At 39.0% G+C, this 18,571-nt stretch overlaps 1 protein-coding gene across 1 annotated transcript in view; it reads left to right on the forward strand.

Annotated features, from left to right (window-relative positions):
* Positions 1–18,571, forward strand: part of LOC124875918 (protocadherin Fat 3) — a 131,868-nt gene that overhangs the window by 49,829 nt on the left and 63,468 nt on the right. The window contains exons 20-26 of the mRNA XM_047378341.1: positions 3,357–3,530; positions 3,634–4,164; positions 12,049–12,413; positions 12,947–13,100; positions 14,758–14,865; positions 14,976–15,159; positions 15,611–15,831. Of these exons, the coding sequence (XP_047234297.1) occupies positions 3,357–3,530; positions 3,634–4,164; positions 12,049–12,413; positions 12,947–13,100; positions 14,758–14,865; positions 14,976–15,159; positions 15,611–15,831 (1,737 nt within the window). The remainder of the gene's footprint in view (positions 1–3,356; positions 3,531–3,633; positions 4,165–12,048; positions 12,414–12,946; positions 13,101–14,757; positions 14,866–14,975; positions 15,160–15,610; positions 15,832–18,571) is intronic.

The following is an 18,571-nucleotide window of genomic DNA, read 5'->3' on the forward strand; positions in this document are numbered from 1 at the left end:
AAATACTGTCTTGAACTGTCTTCGGGGAAATGTTCAAAACAGGAATTAAAAGAACACGTGTGATGTTATTGTGCCTTGCAAAAGTATTCGTACCCATATGTTGTCATGTTACAAGCACAAGTGTCAATGTATTTTATTGCAATTTTGTGTGATAGATCATTACAAAGAAAAGTGCAATTGTGAATTGGAAGAAAAAATTAGGGCTGCACAATAAAGCAGTTTTCAGTACTTCACAATAAGAAAGTTCTGGGTTGAAATCCTAGACATGAGGCAGTCGAGTTTGCATGTTTTCCCCATGCGATGTTCTCTCTGGATACTCCAGGTTCCTCCCACATTCTAAAAAGATGCAGGTTAAGTTTAATTAGCCACAATGAAATGCCCACAGATATTAGTGTGTAGGTGCATGGCTGTTTGATTTGTTGCCCTTTGAGGGATTGACGAGCTGTCCTGGGTGTACCCCACCTCTCATCCACTGACTACTGGAGACAGGTTTGCAGTTGTGCCATACAGTTTCCATTTTCAGATGAGGAATTGAACTGTGCTTCGGGAACTATTCAAAGCTTGGTGACGGTGGCCTTTATCAACACTTGAATTTATACTGAAATGATTTTACACATAATTGGACTTTATTGACTAATTAGGTGACGTCTGTAGGCAGTTGATTGCATTGGATTTTATTTAGGGGTATCAAAGTAAAAGGAACTGAGTGCAAACATTCACCGTTGCAAATTTGTATTTGTATAAAGATTGTTTTAAATTTGTTTTACACTAATTTAAATCATTTACCTTTCACAGTTGTGGAGCTATGCACTACTTTATATTGTACTATCACATAAACTTGCCAAAAAATGTAAGTAGTTGCTATGTGACAAATAGAGAAAAGGTTCAAGGGATACATATACTTGCACTAGTTACTATTTGCTGTACAATGTTTCAGGTTTCTTAATGCTTATTGTGTGATTTTTATCCTGTTTGTGCAGGTTTTTACATTGGTAAGGTAATATTTACCTTTTAAACTCAGCATTTTAAAATGTTTTTCAGTTCACTGAGGCTTGAGGATTTTTTTCTGGACAACTTTCTCAAGGCACACCTCTGTTGAGGTCTGGACTTTTATTGAGCCATTGCAACATCTTAATTCATTTGTGTTCTAGTCATTCTGTTGTAGATTTGCTTCTATGTTTCTATCCATCTTATCCAATTTCATTATCCAATTACCTTTGTTTACAGAGGATTGTGTGGCCAATTTAATAATTGGAAAGTGACCAGTTAGCATTGCTGTATAACATGCCCAGATCATCACCCCTCTTTCACAATGGTCATTAGATATTTATGTTGGGTTTGGTTCTTTCCAAACATCTCTACCTTGGTCTCATTTGTTGCCAGAACATTTTGCTGCAAGTTTTGCAGTTCTGTATGATGCTTTTCAAATCGAAGTTGTAATGCCATATCCATTTTTAGAGAGAAGATGTTTTCTCCTAGCAACCCTTCCAAACAAGTCTTTTTATAATTATACTGTATCGAGCACTGTCTAGAAGTCCTGCATACGATGGACTGTACAGGTCCTTCTCAAAATATTAGCATATTGTGATAAAGTTCATTATTTTCCATAATGTCATGATGACAATTTAGCATTCATATATTTTAGATTCATTGCACACTAACTGAAATATTTCAGGTCTTTTATTGTCTTAATACGGATTATTTTGGCATACAGCTCATGAAAACCCAAAATTCCTATCTCACAAAATTAGCATATTTCATCCGACCAATAAAATAAAAGTGTTTTTAATACAAAAAACGTCAACCTTCTAATAATCATGTACAGTTATGCACTCAATACTTGGTCGGGAATCCTTTTGCAGAAATGACTGCTTCAATGCGGCGTGGCATGGAGGCAATCAGCCTGTGGCACTGCTGAGGTCTTATGGAGGCCCAGGATGCTTCGATAGCGGCCTTTAGTTCATCCAGAGTGTTGGGTCTTGAGTCTCTCAACGTTCTCTTCACAATATCCCACAGATTCTCTATGGGGTTCAGGTCAGGAGAGTTGGCAGGCCAATTGAGCACAGTGATACCATGGTCAGTAAACCATTTACCATGGAAGCATGAAGTGCTCCAAAATCTCCTGATAGCTAGCTGCATTGATCCTGCCCTTGATAAAACACAGTGGACCAACACCAGCAGCTGACACGGCACCCCAGACTATCACTGACTGTGGGTACTTGATACTGGACTTCTGGCATTTTGGCATTTCCTTCTCCCCAGTCTTCCTCCAGACTCTGGCACCTTGATTTCCGAATGACATGCAGAATTTGCTTTCATCCGAAAAAAGTACTTTGGACCACTGAGCAACAGTCCAGTGCTGCTTCTCTGTAGCCCAGGTCAGGCGCTTCTGCCGCTGTTTCTGGTTCAAAAGTGGCTTGACCTGGGGAATGCAGCACCTGTAGCCCATTTCCTGCACACGCCTGTGCACGGTGGCTCTGGATGTTTCTACTCCAGACTCAGTCCACTGCTTCCGCAGGTCCCCCAAGGTCTGGAATCGGCCCTTCTCCACAATCTTCCTCAGGGTCCGGTCACCTCTTCTCGTTGTGCAGCGTTTTCTGCCACACTTTTTCCTTCCCACAGACTTCCCACTGAGGTGCCTTGATACAGCACTCTGGGAACAGCCTATTCGTTCAGAAATGTCTTTCTGTGTCTTACCCTCTTGCTTGAGGGTGTCAATAGTGGCCTTCTGGACAGCAGTCAGGTCGGCAGTCTTACCCATGATTGGGGTTTTGAGTGATGAACCAGGCTGGGAGTTTTAAAGGCCTCAGGAATCTTTTGCAGGTGTTTAGAGTTAACTCGTTGATTCAGATGATTAGGTTCATAGCTTGTTTAGAGACCCTTTTAATGATATGCTACTTTTGTGAGATAGGAATTTTGGGTTTTCATGAGCTGTTTGCCAAAATCATCCGTATTAAGACAATAAAAGACCTGAAATATTTCAGTTAGTGTGCAATGAATCTAAAATATATGAATGTTAAATTTTCATCATGACATTATGGAAAATAATGAACTTTATCACAATATGCTAATATTTTGAGAAGGACCTGTATTTTGAGGGGCAGCAACAGTTTTTCCTTCTTGTCATTCTAAATTAGCAAATTACCCCTGTATTTCTGGAGGTGGACACAATTGGTGATTATCAGGTTATCAAGTAAATTGGTTTAGCCAAAGCTGGCTGCACTGTCCTTAAATCCTATGGAAGCAGAAAGAGCATAACAACATTTTTTCCGTTTTTGCTTCTCAGAACTATTATGTTCCATTAAAGAACATTTTTCTTTATGTCACCACAGTGATCTCATTTGTTTTTGATATAGGTGGAAGATATTAATGACAATGCTCCAGAGTTTGTGAATCTCCCCTACTACGCTGCAGTGCAGGTGGAAGCAGAACCAGGGTCAACCATCTTCAAAGTCTCTGCTGCTGATCAAGACTTTGATCTGAATGGAGAAGTAACTTACAGCATGAAGACACAGCACAGAAACTTTGAGGTTACTGAAACAACAGTAGCTTAAGTTTTAAATTTTGGGCAATCTTTATGACTAGATCTTGAAAATTAATGTGGTTATATATTTTTATTTTTATTTTATTCAGGTGAATCCCATGACAGGAGAACTGGTCTTAAAAAGAGCTTTTGAAGCAGACCTATCTAATGCAGAGTACAGGTTGGCTATCATTGCGACTGATGGTGGATCCCCTCGACTCTCCAGTGAGGTGGAGCTGCCTGTTACAGTTGTAAACAAAGCCATGCCTGTGTTTGACAAACCGTTCTATGGTATAACAGTCAGAGAGGATGTAGAAGTTTCCTCCTCTGTTTTGGGCATCAATGCAAGCAGCCCAGAGGGCCAGGACATCATCTTCACCATCACAGACGGAGACCCTTCCTTTCAGTTTGACATCGGCTTCGATACAGGAATCATCAGTGTGAGATACCCATTAGACTATGAGACCATGCAGTACTACCGCCTAACAGTGAAAGCTACCGATACCTTAACAGGGGCAAAGTCTGAGGTCGATGTAGACATCGTTATACTAGATGTGAATGACAACCCCCCACTTTTTCAGAACACCTCATACTCTGCCATCCTATCTGAGAATTCAATGATCGGAACATCTGTGCTACAGGTGGGTGGTTGAGAATGATTCAGTTTAAGACTTAGGCAATGTAGAAGTATGGTGAATAGATAAGAAATGACATGTTATTTAGTTATTAGTAGACACTTTCTCAGTGGCTATAAAGTAATAATGCCATGAACTGAGGTCCTACCAAATTTATTAATTTTCTGAAATACTTCAGGAAATACACCTTGCACTAACACAGAACTATTGAGTGTAATAAATAAATATTTCAGCGCAAATCCAGACTGTGATAGTATATTAATATATATATATATATATATATATATATATATATATATATATTACAGCAACAGAACAGCTGAGACTCTACTTCAACCGAAGTATGTCTTTGCATTTTATGAATTGATAACCTGTTGGTGCACTTCTATTACTTATTTAACCTTAATTATTTATGTGACTTTGTGGGTTTTGTCCATAGAGAAGCCTGCAACATCCTTAAAATAATCTTACTTGAATTAGCAGTAAAATTAATTAAAAACTGTAAAGCAATGTCTCTGTCCAGAAATTATGAATCCAGTTACTAAACAATATCCACAAATCTTCTTGTCACAATTTTTGTAAATAAGTGTTTATTCTAGCAAACTAAACCTGTCAGTGTATTATTGTGTTGATGGAAACATGCATACTCTTGCATTCTGTGCCCAACATGGCTTATATTTGGCACACATTGACTTGATGAACATGTTCTTTCAGTGCATGCTCTTCCTCCCACAGATCAAAAACATGACTTTTAGCATAAGTGTTCTCTCTAAATTGCCCTTAGGAGTGAGTGTGTGCGCACTTGTTTATTGTCCTATGTGTATCTGTTTTGCCCTGTGACAGAGTGGCTCTCTGTCCAGGGTGTACCCCACATTTCACTCAAGAACAGCTGCTGATAGGCACCAGCCAACCCCCCACAAACACACAAACCCACACACGCACACCTACTCACACCCACCATCACCATCACAAACCTCCATGAAAAAATGGGTATAAACAATGGATGGATGACTTGAAGCAAACATATCATTGTCTTCAGCAGAGAATTTAGGATGGAAGAATATCACTTCGGAAATGCTTGACGGAGAGACAAACTGAAGCTATGATCTTTATTTCATGGTAAAAGCAACATACCATAATTTGTATTATATTTTTATTAATGCCTACAAGCAAAGTTTTGTCTCCTTGTATGTAGTACTTTGCTTTTTTTCTAGACTTAAGTGACGAATTAAACAGTAAACGTGGATTATAGACATTGGACTGTTTAGGTAGAGGATGTGGATCAGGTTGAAGGATTATTGTCCGCCAGCCAGAAGAAAAGTGGTTTGATTCCTCAGGAATGCATTTCCTGGAGTAAACCCCACAGTCCCCAGTATTAACAGTATAATAGTATGTAAATAAAAAAATTACACTATAAATCATTTTGTAGTACTTGCCAAAAGTTGTAGCACCTTTCTGAGATCTGGCAACATAAATCTTGCATACACACTTACAAAATGTTGCAAATTTATGGAAAGTGTATATAATGTTCATTCCTCAGTAATATGTAATGAAAGTTATACAATTAAGTAAAAGCTGTAATTGTTAATTTCCTATTCTCAAACTACTTATGGAAAGACAGAGAAAGACTGACAAAAGATAAATGCCACAACAAAAAATCCCAGTGTCCTTGAGCGTCAATTATAGTTTGATAAAGACGTGTCATAGTTTTAACAAGGCAACTTATTGTCTTCTCAGGCATGATATTTCACTTCTCTTGAATGTTTGCCCTCAGTTCTTTGAGGTTCTGGGTTGAGTGGTTATGCCCCTCTACACAATGACTCAGTTCCCACAGGTATTCTGTAGGAATCAGGTCTAGAGAAAGTTCAGGCCACTCCAGCAGCAGTTCCCTGATGACGTAACTTCGATGAGCTGGGGCATTGTCATCCATTTAACAAAATTAGGTCTGTGTTACTTGTGAAGAGGCACAATTAATGGATTAATAATTTTATTCAAGTTGTACCGGCTCATCACATTGCCATTGGCTAAAGCACACCATTCTCTTTGACATCTCTACCAGCATTGGAGATCATCTTTTTTGCTCAGTGTGAATCTACTTTTAACAGAAACAATATATTGACCCCTGTGCCTAGTAGTGTGGTCAAGTACCATTCAGGTTGTGAGGCATGCAGTCCATCCTGATGTAAGCGGTCTCAAATGGTCTGATGTGACATTCCGGTGCCTTTCACCTCCCTTAAATGTGACGTAGAGTTGGGTGGCATTCACCATTTGATTCCACAAAGTACAATTCACAATGGGATGGTCAGCCTGGGATGTGGCCAAAACAGCTGGACATGCACATTTGAAAGTTTAGAGAAAGTAGGTTCACCTCTAATGTTTATAGAGCATTTTCAGTGGATTCTGAAAACCAAATGTCCCTCACATTTGTTACTAGTGAGCCTCATGTTCATGAGTAATTTACTTATTTTGTTCCAATTTCATTAAATGACGTGACCTCTTTCATAGGAAAGATGTAACACTCTACTTGTTAATTAGAAGTATTATCCCCCTCTTTATTTGTTCATTCGCTAACCTGCATTGTTCCCTCAGTACTGTCAAGAATTAACAACTCCCTGAGCAAGGTTCTATTTCATCTTACTTCAAAATGGCTGAGGTGACTCCTGTCCTAAAGAAACCTAATCTTGGTGTCAGCTTGTTTTTTAACTTTCTGCCTATTTCTAAGCTATCTGTTATGGGTAAATTATTAGAAAAAGTTGTTAAAACCCAGCTAAGATCCTTGTTGTGTAGGCTTTGGATCCCTGACCTTTCTCAGTCTGGGTTTCTAAAGCAGCACTCCACTGAGACTGCCTCAGTAAAACTTTATAATCTTTTAATGGCTGCTGATGCAGCATAATGTTTTGTGCTGGCACCGTTTTTGATACTGTTGACCACATAACTTTGTTAAATAGGCTGAAGGTTCTGGCTGGTATTTCTGGCTCTGCATTGGACGGGTCCTCCTCTTATATATCCGATAAGAAATTCTTCATCAAGACAGATGAGTTCTTCTCAGACTCTGCTCCTCTAACCTGTAGGGTTCCACAAGGGTCAGTTCCGGGCCTATTGTTATTATTATTTTTTATATTCTTCCATTAGCTGGCATTATTCTGTTTTTTCTCATGTTTCCTATGACATCTATGCAGATGACATCCAACTGTAAGTATGTTTTAAACCTCACCAGCTATATAGGCTGTCCTATGTTTATCTCAGATCAGTGACTGGCTCTCCAACAAAAGAGAGAACTTTATAAATATTCCTAGGCACTTGCATTCTAAAATAAATCGGACATACAGTACAGACCAAAGTTTGGACACACCTTCTCATTCAAAGAGTTTTCTTTATTTTCATGACTATGAATGTTTTAGCTTCACACTGAAGGCATCAAAACTATAAATGAACACATGTGGAATTATATACTGAACAAAAAAGTGTGAAAGAACTGAAAATATGTCTTATATTCTAGGTTCTTCAAAGTAGCCACCTTTTGCTTTGATTACTGCTCCACACACTCTTGGCAATCTGTTGATAAGCTTCAAGAGGTAGTCACCTGAAATGGTTTTCCAACAGTCTTGAAGGAGTTCCCAGAGATGCTTAGCACTTGTTGGCCCTTTTGCCTTCACTCTGCGGTCCAGCTCACCCCAAACCATCTCGATTGGGTTCAGGTCCGGTGACTGTGGAGGCCAGATCATCTGGCGCAGCACCCCATCACTCTCCTTCTTGGTCAAATAACCCTTACACAGCCTGGAGGTGTGTTTGGGGTCCTGTTGAAAAATAAATGATGGTCCAACTAAACGCAAACCGGATGGAATAGCATGCCGCTGCAAGATGCTGTGGTAGCCATGCTGGTTCAGTATGCCTTCAATTTTGAATAAATCCCCAACAGTGTCACCAGCAAAGCACCCCCACACCATCACACCTCCTCCTCCATGCTTCACGGTGGGAACCAGGCATGTAGAGTCCATCCGTTCACCTCTTCTGCGCTGCACAAAGACACGGTGGTTGGAACCAAAGATCTCAAACTTGGACTCATCAGACCAAAGCACAGATTTCCACTGGTCTAATGTCCATTCCTTGTGTTCTTTAGCCCAAACAAGTCTCTTCTGCTTGTTGCCTGTCCTCAGCAGTGGTTTCCTAGCAGCTATTTTTCCATGAAGGCCTGATTCACACAGTCTCCTCTGAACAGTTGTTCTAGAGATGTGTCTGCTGCTAGAACTCTGTGTGGCATTGACCTGTTCTCTAATCTGAGCTGCTGTTAACCTGCGATTTCTGAGGCTGGTGACTCGGATGAACTTATCGTCCGCAACAGTGGTGAGTGACTCCTGGTCTTCCTTTCCAGGGACGGTCCTCATGTGAGCCAGTTTCTTTGTAGCGCTTGATGGTTTTTGCGACTGCATTTGGGGACACTTTCAAAGTTTTCCCAATTATTCGGACTGACTGACCTTCATTTCTTAAAGTAAAGATGGCCACTCGTTTCTCTTTACTTAGCTGCTTTTTTCTTGCCATAATACAAATTCTAACAGTCTATTCAGTAGGACTATCAGCTGTGTACTGTATCTACCTCCTGCACAACACAACTGATGGTCCCAACCCCATTTATAAGACTTGAAATCCCACTTATTAAACCTGACAGGGAACACCTGTGAAGTGAAAACCATTTCAGGTGACTACCTCTGGAAGCTCATCAACAGAATGCCAAGAGTGTGCGGAGCAGTAATCAAAGCAAAAGGTGGCTACTTTGAAGAACCTAGAATATAAGACATATTTTCAGTTGTTTCACACTTTTTTGTTCAGTATATAATTCCACATGTGTTCATTTATAGTTTTGATGCCTTCAGTGTGAAGCTAAAACATTCATAGTCATGAAAATAAAGAAAACTCTTTGAATGAGAAGGTGTGTCCAAACCTTTGGTCTGTACTGTATATACAGTGCCTTGCGAAAGTATTCGGCCCCCTTGAACTGGTCAACCTCTTGCCACATTTCAGGCTTCAAACATAAAGATATAAAATTCAAATTTTTTTGAAGAATCAACAACAAGTGGGACACAATCGTGAAGTGGAATACAATTTATTGGATGTGTCAAACTATTTTAACAAATAAAAAACTGAAAAGTGGGGCGTGCAATATTATTCGGCCCCCTTGCATTAATACTTTGTAGCGCCACCCTTATCTGCAATTACAGCTGCAAGTCGCTTGGGGTTTGTCTCTATCAGTTTTGCACATCGAGAGACTGAAATTCTTGCCCATTCTTCCTTGCAAAACAGCTGGAGCTCAGTGAGGTTGGATGGAGAGCGTTCGTGAACAGCAGTCATCAGCTCTCGATTGGATTCAGGTCTGGACTTTGACTTGGCCATTCCAACACCTGGATACGTTTATTTGTGAACCATTCCATTGTAGATTTGGCTTTATGTTTTGGATCATTGTCTTGTTGGAAGATAAATCTCCATCCCAGTCTCAGGTCTCTTGCAGACTCCAACAGGTTTTGTTCCAGAATGGTCCTGTATTTGGCCCCATCCATCTTCCCATCAATTTTGACCATCTTCCCTGTCCCTGCTGACGAAAAGCAGGCCCAAACCATGATGCTGCCACCACCATGTTTGACAGTGGGGATGGTGTGTTCAGGGTGATGAGCTGTGCTGCTTTTACGCCAAACATCGTTTTGCATTGTGGCCAAACAGTACGATTTTGGTTTCATCTGACCAGAGCACCTTCTTCCATATGTTTGGTGTGTCTCCCAGGTGGCTTGTGGCAAACTTTAAACGAGACTTTTTATAGATATCTTTGAGAAATGGCTTTCTTCTTGCCACTCTTCCATAAAGGCCAGATTTGTGCAGTGTACGACTGATTGTTGTCCTATGGTCAGACTCTCCCACCTCAGTTGTAGATCTCTGCAGTTCATCCAGAGTGATCATGGGCCTCTTGGCTGCATCTCTGATCAGTCTTCTCCTTGTTCAAGATGAAAGTTTAGAGGGACGGCCTGGTCTTGGTAGATTTGCAGTGGTCTGATACTCCTTCCATTTCAATATGATTGCTTGCACAGTGCTCCTTGGGATGTTTAAAGCTTGGGAAATCTTTTTGTATCCAAATCCGGCTTTAAACTTCTCCACAACAGTATCTCGGACCTGCCTGGTGTGTTCCTTGGTCTTCATGATGCTCTCTGGGCTTTAAACAGAACCCTGAGACTGTCACAGAGCAGGTGCATTTATACGGAGACTTGATTACACACAGGTGGATTCTATTTATCATCATCAGTCATTTGGGACAACATTGGATCATTCAGAGATCCTCACTGAACTTCTGGAGTGAGTTTGCTGAACTGAAAGTAAAGGGGCCGAATAATATTGCAAGCCCCACTTTTCAGTTTTTTATTTGTTAAAAAAGTTTGATACATCCAATAAATTTCATTCCACTTCACGATTGTGTCCCACTTGTTGTTGATTCTTCACAAAAAATTAAAATTTTATATCTTGATGTTTGAAGCCTGAAATGTGGCAAAAGGTTGACCAGTTCAAGGGGGGCGAATACTTTCACAAGGCACTGTATATATATATATATATATATATATATTTTTTTTTTTTTTTTTACTGTAAAAACCCTTGGAGTTAGATATGACTCCTCATTAAACTTTGATTCACACATTAGATCTATTTCTTGTTCCTGTTTCTTTCATTTAAGAAACATTCATGCATTTGTGTTATTGTGTTTATATTACTGGAACGTCTTTTTTTTACCAGTCTGAAAAAATCATAAATTTCACGTCTGCAAACTATTCAGAATGCAGTAGCCAGGTTTCTTACTACATCTGGGAAACACTCTGATATCACCCCGGCTTCTGCAACTCTGTTTGCTGACTCTGTGGGTATTTTCAAAATCCAAGTGAAAACTGTTTTGTTCCACCAGGCTTTTATGTCATGATTTTATTGCGCTTTTTAGATGCTTGTTTTTATGCTAGTTGGGACATTATGTGTTTTATGTTGTACCACGCTTTGTGACATTGTGTCTGTGATGGACGCTTTATGAATGAACGTTTAATTACTTACTTCCTGTGTATGTCTCAGCAACAAGAGGCAAAGAAAATCTTCCTCTCACTTAGTCTCTTGCAGCCCCAAATGAACCCAAAAACATGTCTTGACATGGCGAAAAAACTCTTTCCTTGAATTCTCCACACAGATGAGTGTTGCTGTCGGCAAGACCTGTTGTCACTTATGATGCATTCAATGATCATCAATGGACACGATATCAAGATCAAGCTAAAAAAAATCAGGCAGGAAAATCTGCTAATGCTGGTTACAAGCTCAGTTCTTGGAGCACTAGTGTTCTTTGATTGACCTTTGAGAATCAGCTGTTGACCTCAACAATAGCTGCTGTTAATTTATTTCATCCTAAAGGATCTTTGATGCAATTCAGCCACATCATTATTACAAGCATTTGTTGTTGTTTTCATCATTCATATTATTAGTGTGGATCTTTATTAAGTTAATGGTCTTGAATAAACATTATGAAACCTGTTTCTACACAAAAGGTTATTCTGGTTCCGAAAGAAACACTGTTGCCATGTTTCTTACTTATGGTTTTCTGCTCTATTCAAATTTTATTTCAGCACTTACATTTTTAGGTTTGTTTCACTTGAAAGCAGAGAGACAATGCTTTAGCTCATATTTCTGAAAAACAACTCATATAAAATCAATATAGATAGCCCTGAGGTATTTATGTAGGTATATCTGCGATTTGTTCTGTCAGGCTCTGTGTTAAACCCGTGGTTTTTCTACTTTTTTTTTCTTTTCTGGTATTTTCTACACTCTCAGTCTTGAATAATGTATAAGGCATTCCAAAATGTTCTGTTTCTCGCCCTGCAGGTCTTTGCACCAGACCAGGACACGGAGACGAATGCGGTAGTGACTTACCAGATCCTGTCTGACATCTACAATAGCACAGACTACTTCCAAATTGACAGCAGCAGGGGATTAGTATTCACATCACGCATGCTTGACTATGAGCTCATGCAGCGCCACAACTTCATTGTCAGGGCAACAGACAGTGGAGATCCTGCCCTCAGCACTGATGTTAGTGTCACTGTGGTTGTAACTGACACAAACGACAACCCCCCTAATTTCAGCCAAGCGGTGTACGAGGCTTTTGTCAGTGACCTGGCTCCCAGAGGGCACTTTGTGACTTGCCTTCAGGCATCAGATGCTGACATCTGTGATGCTCAGAGGCTGAGGTGAGAGCAAATGTTTTAGATTGCAATATTTTTAAAAATCTTTTTTAGTGTGGAATTTGAAGGGCTGCACGGTGGTGCAGTTGGTAGCACTGTTGCCTTGTAGCAAGAAGGTTCTGGGTTCGATTCCCAGCCAGGGGTCTTTCTGCATGTAGTTTGCATTTTCTCCCCGTGCATGTGTAGGTTCTCACCGGGTACTCCGGCTTCCTCTGACTGTCCAGAAACATGACTGTTAGGTAAATTGGTCTCTCTAAATTTAGGTGTGCATGGTTGTGTGTCTCTTTGAATTTGATGATTTTAATATTCAATGATTAAAATATAAAAATATGTTATAATTCTTTTTTTCCCATTTTTATAATTAAACCAATTCAGGTTTTTTTTGTTTTTGTTTTTTTTACTAAAATGAACATTATTCACCATTTTTTCTTCATCTTTTCATTTAAGCTGTTTTTCAGCTTTCAGCTTTCTACAAGCATAAAAAATAATTTCAGACCCTGGATGCAAGATTATACTCTTATAGTCTGTTTTTTCCCCAGGTATAGTATTCTCTCAGGGAATGAGAAAATGACTTTCATGATGGAGCCAGATACAGGGGTGCTTCGTCTGTCTAACAAGAGGAGACAAGGCATGAAACTCTTCTATCAACTCAATGTGTCTGTGTCAGATGGAGTCTTCACCAACACCGCTCAGGTGAATTCGATTCTCAGCTGCTTACGATATGGTCCTGTCAGTTTTGCCCTCATTTAAAACCTCTCTTAGTAATGACAGCATGAGCTAAGTGACCTCTGTTAGCAATGTTTCAGTTGGAAATTATAGCAAACATCTGCCACAACTAACACGGATAAGTGTGTGGTTCCTGCAGGAGGTTAATGCTGTGTCACATTGGATTTACTGTGGCATTGAGCTGCTTACTGGAAAACATGCTTGCATTTGTTACTTTGTAGTAATTACAAGGGGGATTTATTTCAACTTTAATATCTTATATATGTTTATAAGTAACTTCTCACCCCATTTTTATTATTATCACATTTAAACCAAAAGAAATTCTAGATGGTCTGTAATTGCCAGGTTAGTCTAGTTATTATGGGATTTTATTTCAAAATTTGTCAGGTCTTTATAAGTTTAGAAAAGAAAGTAAGAATAGGAAAAAATATTTGTGTTTCCAGCCTCTGTTCCCTATATAATTATGTAAATGTTGCTTTTCTTCTATCACTCCTTCTATCCATTCTTATGGCTTTGCTTTCTTCTTTGTATTGTATCTCTTCTATACTCATGTCCTTCTATTTTTTCTTCTGTACTTCTTTCCCTCCTTGTCTCTTTTCCTGCTTTCTTCTGTCCTTCCATTCTGGTATTGTACATTCTATTTTTTTGTGCTTTCCTGATTCCTTCCTTGCATCTTTCCTTCCTTCCTACTATTCTACTTTCATTCCCTCTTTTTGTTTTTTCTTTATTTCCTTCTTTTTGTCATCCCTTACTCCCTTATGTTTTGCCTTTTTCATGTGCCCTTATTTCTCTCCCTCCTTGTGTATTTCCTTCTTACCTTCTTTGTTTTATACCGCTCTTCCCTCCTTCCTCCCTTCATTGTGTTTTTACTTTGTTTTTTCTTGTGGAATTTGTCATTTGTCATTTCTTCCTTCCTTGATTAGTTTTTCTCTTTCTCTCCTTCCTTGTTTGTGTTAATTTTTTCTTTTCTCTCGCTCTCTTTCCTTTCTTGTTTTCCATTTCTTTCCTTGTCTTTCTTTTTTCTTCCTTGTCTTTCTTTTTTCTTCCTTGCTTTGTTTATCCTTCTGTTCCTTTTTCTGTCTTTCCTTCCTTGTCTTTACTTCCTTGCGTAATTCATTCCTTCCGTCTAGTGTTTCTTGTGACCTATGGTCCTTCCCTTTTTGTGTTTTTCCTTCTTTTATTCCCTATGTCCTTCCTTTGTTGATTTTTCTCATTTCTTTCACTCCATACTTTTTCATTCCCTGTATCATTTATTAATTTCTTTATTTCCTTGCCCTTTTGTCTTTCTTTCTTATTTCTAGTTTTTTTTTGTGTGTGTGTGTGGGGGGTTCCATATGCCTGACTGTTGTATACATTAGTGCTATAAAGTCATAGTGAACTTAAGTATTTTATATTTTAAAATAAACATAAAAGACTGTGAACTCTGTAAAGCTGAATCTGGGAAAGTAGTGAATTTTTACATAAAAATAGTAGGAACTCTGAATTGCTGAATGGCGGTTTGCACATATGTTGTTTTGATCATGTTTGACAAACCACTCAGTTGTCCTTATCTTAATGACATCTACAAAATGTCAGCAGACAATGATAAAGTGGATGACAGAGTGATTGCGATTGTGATTTGCAGGTAATCCTACATGTCCTGGGAGCCAATCTATACAGCCCGGTATTCAGCCAGAGGTTTTACCTGGCTGAAGTTATGGAAAATTCGCCTCCAGGAACTAAAGTCATTGAAGTAATTGAGCTTTTTTTTTTTTTTTTTTATCTTTTGTATTTTATGACTTGTAATAAAAGCTCACGTTTCAAGGGGATCACATTTTTACAAATTTTCAAATGGACTTCCAGGTTTCTGCAACAGATGAGGACTCTGGGTTGAATGGTCAGATCACCTACTCGTTTATCAATGACCTGGGGAAAACTAAGTTCAACATTGATGCAGATGGGGTCATATCCACTCTTCAGAGATTAGACCGAGAAAATCCTAAGAACAAAGACATCGTGCTCACAGTAATGGCCTTGGATGGGGGAGGTATTTACTTGTGTTATAACAAAGAATTCTCAGATGGTTCACGATTCTCTATTTTTGTACGTTTGCAGTTTAGATTGTTTAATACCCAGCTTAATCAGAATTACAGTCAATGGAGATCTTTAGAAAACAGTGTGCAATTAAATGAAAATATGTATTATTGGTGCATCTTTAGGATTATTCACCTCTATAAATCATCAAAAATACTTGAATACAAAGAAAATTATACAGATACGCAGTGGGTAACCGCATGGATATGAAATGGTATTATTGCAGTTTAACAGGTGTAAAATGCAAGTAGGTAATAATGGAAGGTTAGTGTGTGGGAAGAAAATGTCTTTATAAATTCGCTAAGGGATAAATTTCCCTTGTAAGCAAATTTCTCAGTAACTAAACAAATGAACAAAATATTATGGTTTGGAAATGTAATGTTTATCCGTTTTCTCTTTAACAGGCCGTGCATCATTTTGCACTGTGCGAGTGGTCCTGGCAGATGAAAATGACAATGCCCCACAGTTCAGAGCCATGGAGTACCGCATGAGCATTAAATCTAATGTCGCCAAAGGTTCTCTTGTGACACAGATTCAGGCCACTGACCCTGATGCTGGCTCTAATGGAAGGATAACATACTCCCTTTACAGTGAGGCCCGTCTGTCACTGGTTGATGTTCTGGAGGTCAGTGTAATTTGGCTGTACTATAGATAACTGTCCTTGATGACAAAGATGCAAACCTCATTATTGCACATTTGCACAAAAATTTTATCTGATTTTAAGTCATGGGATATTGTCAGATGACATCATTTTTATTTTAAAGGATTAAGCACCATCTGTTTGATATTGAATACATATTTTTCCATTAAATCAAAATAATGTTGCACTTGGCTTGACAATTTAGTCAGTGAAATACAATTATTTAAATAGCATAAAAAGAACATCTGCTCTGAAGACAGATGTCATGTTAATCACAGAATAATTTACTGTATTCATACCCTAGTTACAACCACAAACTTGAAAGGGGACATATCATGCTTTTCAATCCTCCCTTTTAATTCATTCAATTGTGGTCTATATAAAGTGCAACTGCAATGCTTTGGTCTGAATTCCTTTTTATTGTAGCTCCACAGGCTCTTCTTTTACTCCTGTTCTGGGGTGAGTCTGAGAGCAACTCGTTTGGTGCTATCTCTTTAAATGCATTTGAGACACTTCAAACCCCGCCCCCCTCCAAGTCAAGGAACGCTCCACTTTGACCATATAGGCTTGAACTACAGGCCTATATCAAACCTCCCCTTCATCAGTAAGATTATTGAAAAAGCTGTGTTTCAACAGTAAAACAACTTCCTAACAATGACCAACCGCTTCGATGTCTTCCAGTCAGGCTTCCTGCTCACCACAGTACAGAGACTGCTCTTGTCAAGGTGTTCATTGACATCCGTATAAATGCAGCCTGTGGAAGAACCACAGTGCTGGTATTATTGGACCTTAGTGCAGCATTCAACACTGTTGATCACTCCATTTTATTAGAGCGCCTGGAAAACTGGGTCGGCCTTTCTGGTACAGCACTCAACTGGTTTAAATCCTACTTGAAGGACAGGGACTTTTTTGTGTCAGTAGGTAACTTTACATCAGAGAGCACAAAAATCAAATATGACGTTCCCCAAGTGTCCATCTTAGGGCCTCTCCTATTCAATATCTACATGCTCCCCCTAACTCAGATTTTAATAAACAACGTAAGTTATCATAACTATGCAGACAACACACAGCTATACGTTACAATGTCACCAGGTGACCATGAACCCATTCAAGCGATGGGTAAATGCTTAGAAGAAATCAATGCATGGATGGGCCTAAATTTTCTTCAGCTGAATCACAACAAAACTGAAGTAATAATCTTTGGACCAAAGGAAGAGCGTTTAAAAGTTAGCAAACAGCTTCAGTTAATACAGCTAGAAACCAGCAGTCAGGCTCGAAACCTGGGTGTAGTGATGGACTCAGACCTGAACCTTCAGAGGCACATAAAGACAGTAACAAGGTCGTCCTTCTATCACCTAAAGAACATCTCCAGGATTAAAGGACTAATGTCTCAGCAGGACCTTGAAAAACTAATTCATGCGTTCATCTTTAGTAGAATTGAATACTACAACGGTGTCTTCACAGGTCTGCCTAAAAAGTCGATTAGATGGCTGCAGTTGATCCAGAACGTTGCTGCCCGCGTCCTCACTAGAACTAAGAAAGTGGAGCACATCACCCTGGTTCTAAAGTCCCTACACTGGCTCCCTGTAGCTCAGAGAATAGACTTTAAAATACTTCTGTTAGTCTATAAATCACTGAATGGCTTAGCACCAAAATACATTACAGACTTGTTGTCAGTGTATCAACCAACCAGACCTCTGAGGTCTTCTGTCTCAAATCTACTCTGCATACCCAGAACCAGAAGTAAACATGGAGAAGCAGCTTTTAGTTCTTATGCTCCACTAATCTGGAATAAACTGCCAGAAAACTGTAAAAGCGCCGAAACCCCAAGTTGCTTTAAATCAAGATTAAAAACTTATTTGTTTAGAGTGGCCTTTGACTGTGCCATTTAGGCATTATTAGTTGCGTTTTCAGTCCAATTTTCCTTTCATTTTCTTGTCCATCATTCTATTCTCTTTATTTAATTTTATTTTACTTTTTTAAATTACCTCTGTTGTTTGATATTATCATTTGATTTGTTTTTCTGTGTCTGTATCTGTGTTTATTTGCTTTGTGATTGTATTGTAATTGTATGTACAGCGCTTTGAGTGTCTCGTTGCTGAAAGGCGCTATATAAATAAACTTACCTTATCTTACCTTACCTTGACCCATTCGGCGATTGTTGTAGTTTGATAACAATTATCTAGCTCAGCAGAAAGAAGACAAAAACAGCAAACAGCACTAATATAAGCAGAGGGCACGATGCTACTGCTATCAAAACAATGGCCAGGACATCATATCAATACACAATAAATTTATGTCTAAAATAAAGTTTGTTGTCATCTTACCATTATTTGCAGCTTACTGCTTTGCTGTGTCCGTCTTTTCCATAGAGAGAAGGAAATGACCCCTTAATCAGATGAAGACTTTAAGCAAATCCTTTTTGATACTGGCTGAGGTTGCTGAAAGCAATAGATATATCCCCACTGATGTGGGTAGATTTCCATTAAAAATACCATTGAACCAGGCACTGAAGATGTTCTGATGCTGGGGACTGCGTAATGAATTGTGTGGGTTAATAAACCCAACAACCCAACCAAACTTGTTCTCTTGCAGCGTAGGCATACTTGAGCTTGGACTACAAAATCACAGCGAAAAATAAATATGGCGGATAAGTGAAATTGATCAACCCACCCACTTTTTTATGGTCTGCTATGTAAAATTTAATTAAATGCATTAAAGTTGA

Source organism: Girardinichthys multiradiatus, chromosome 11, assembly GCF_021462225.1.
Source record: "Girardinichthys multiradiatus isolate DD_20200921_A chromosome 11, DD_fGirMul_XY1, whole genome shotgun sequence".
Lineage (NCBI taxonomy): Eukaryota > Metazoa > Chordata > Actinopteri > Cyprinodontiformes > Goodeidae > Girardinichthys > Girardinichthys multiradiatus.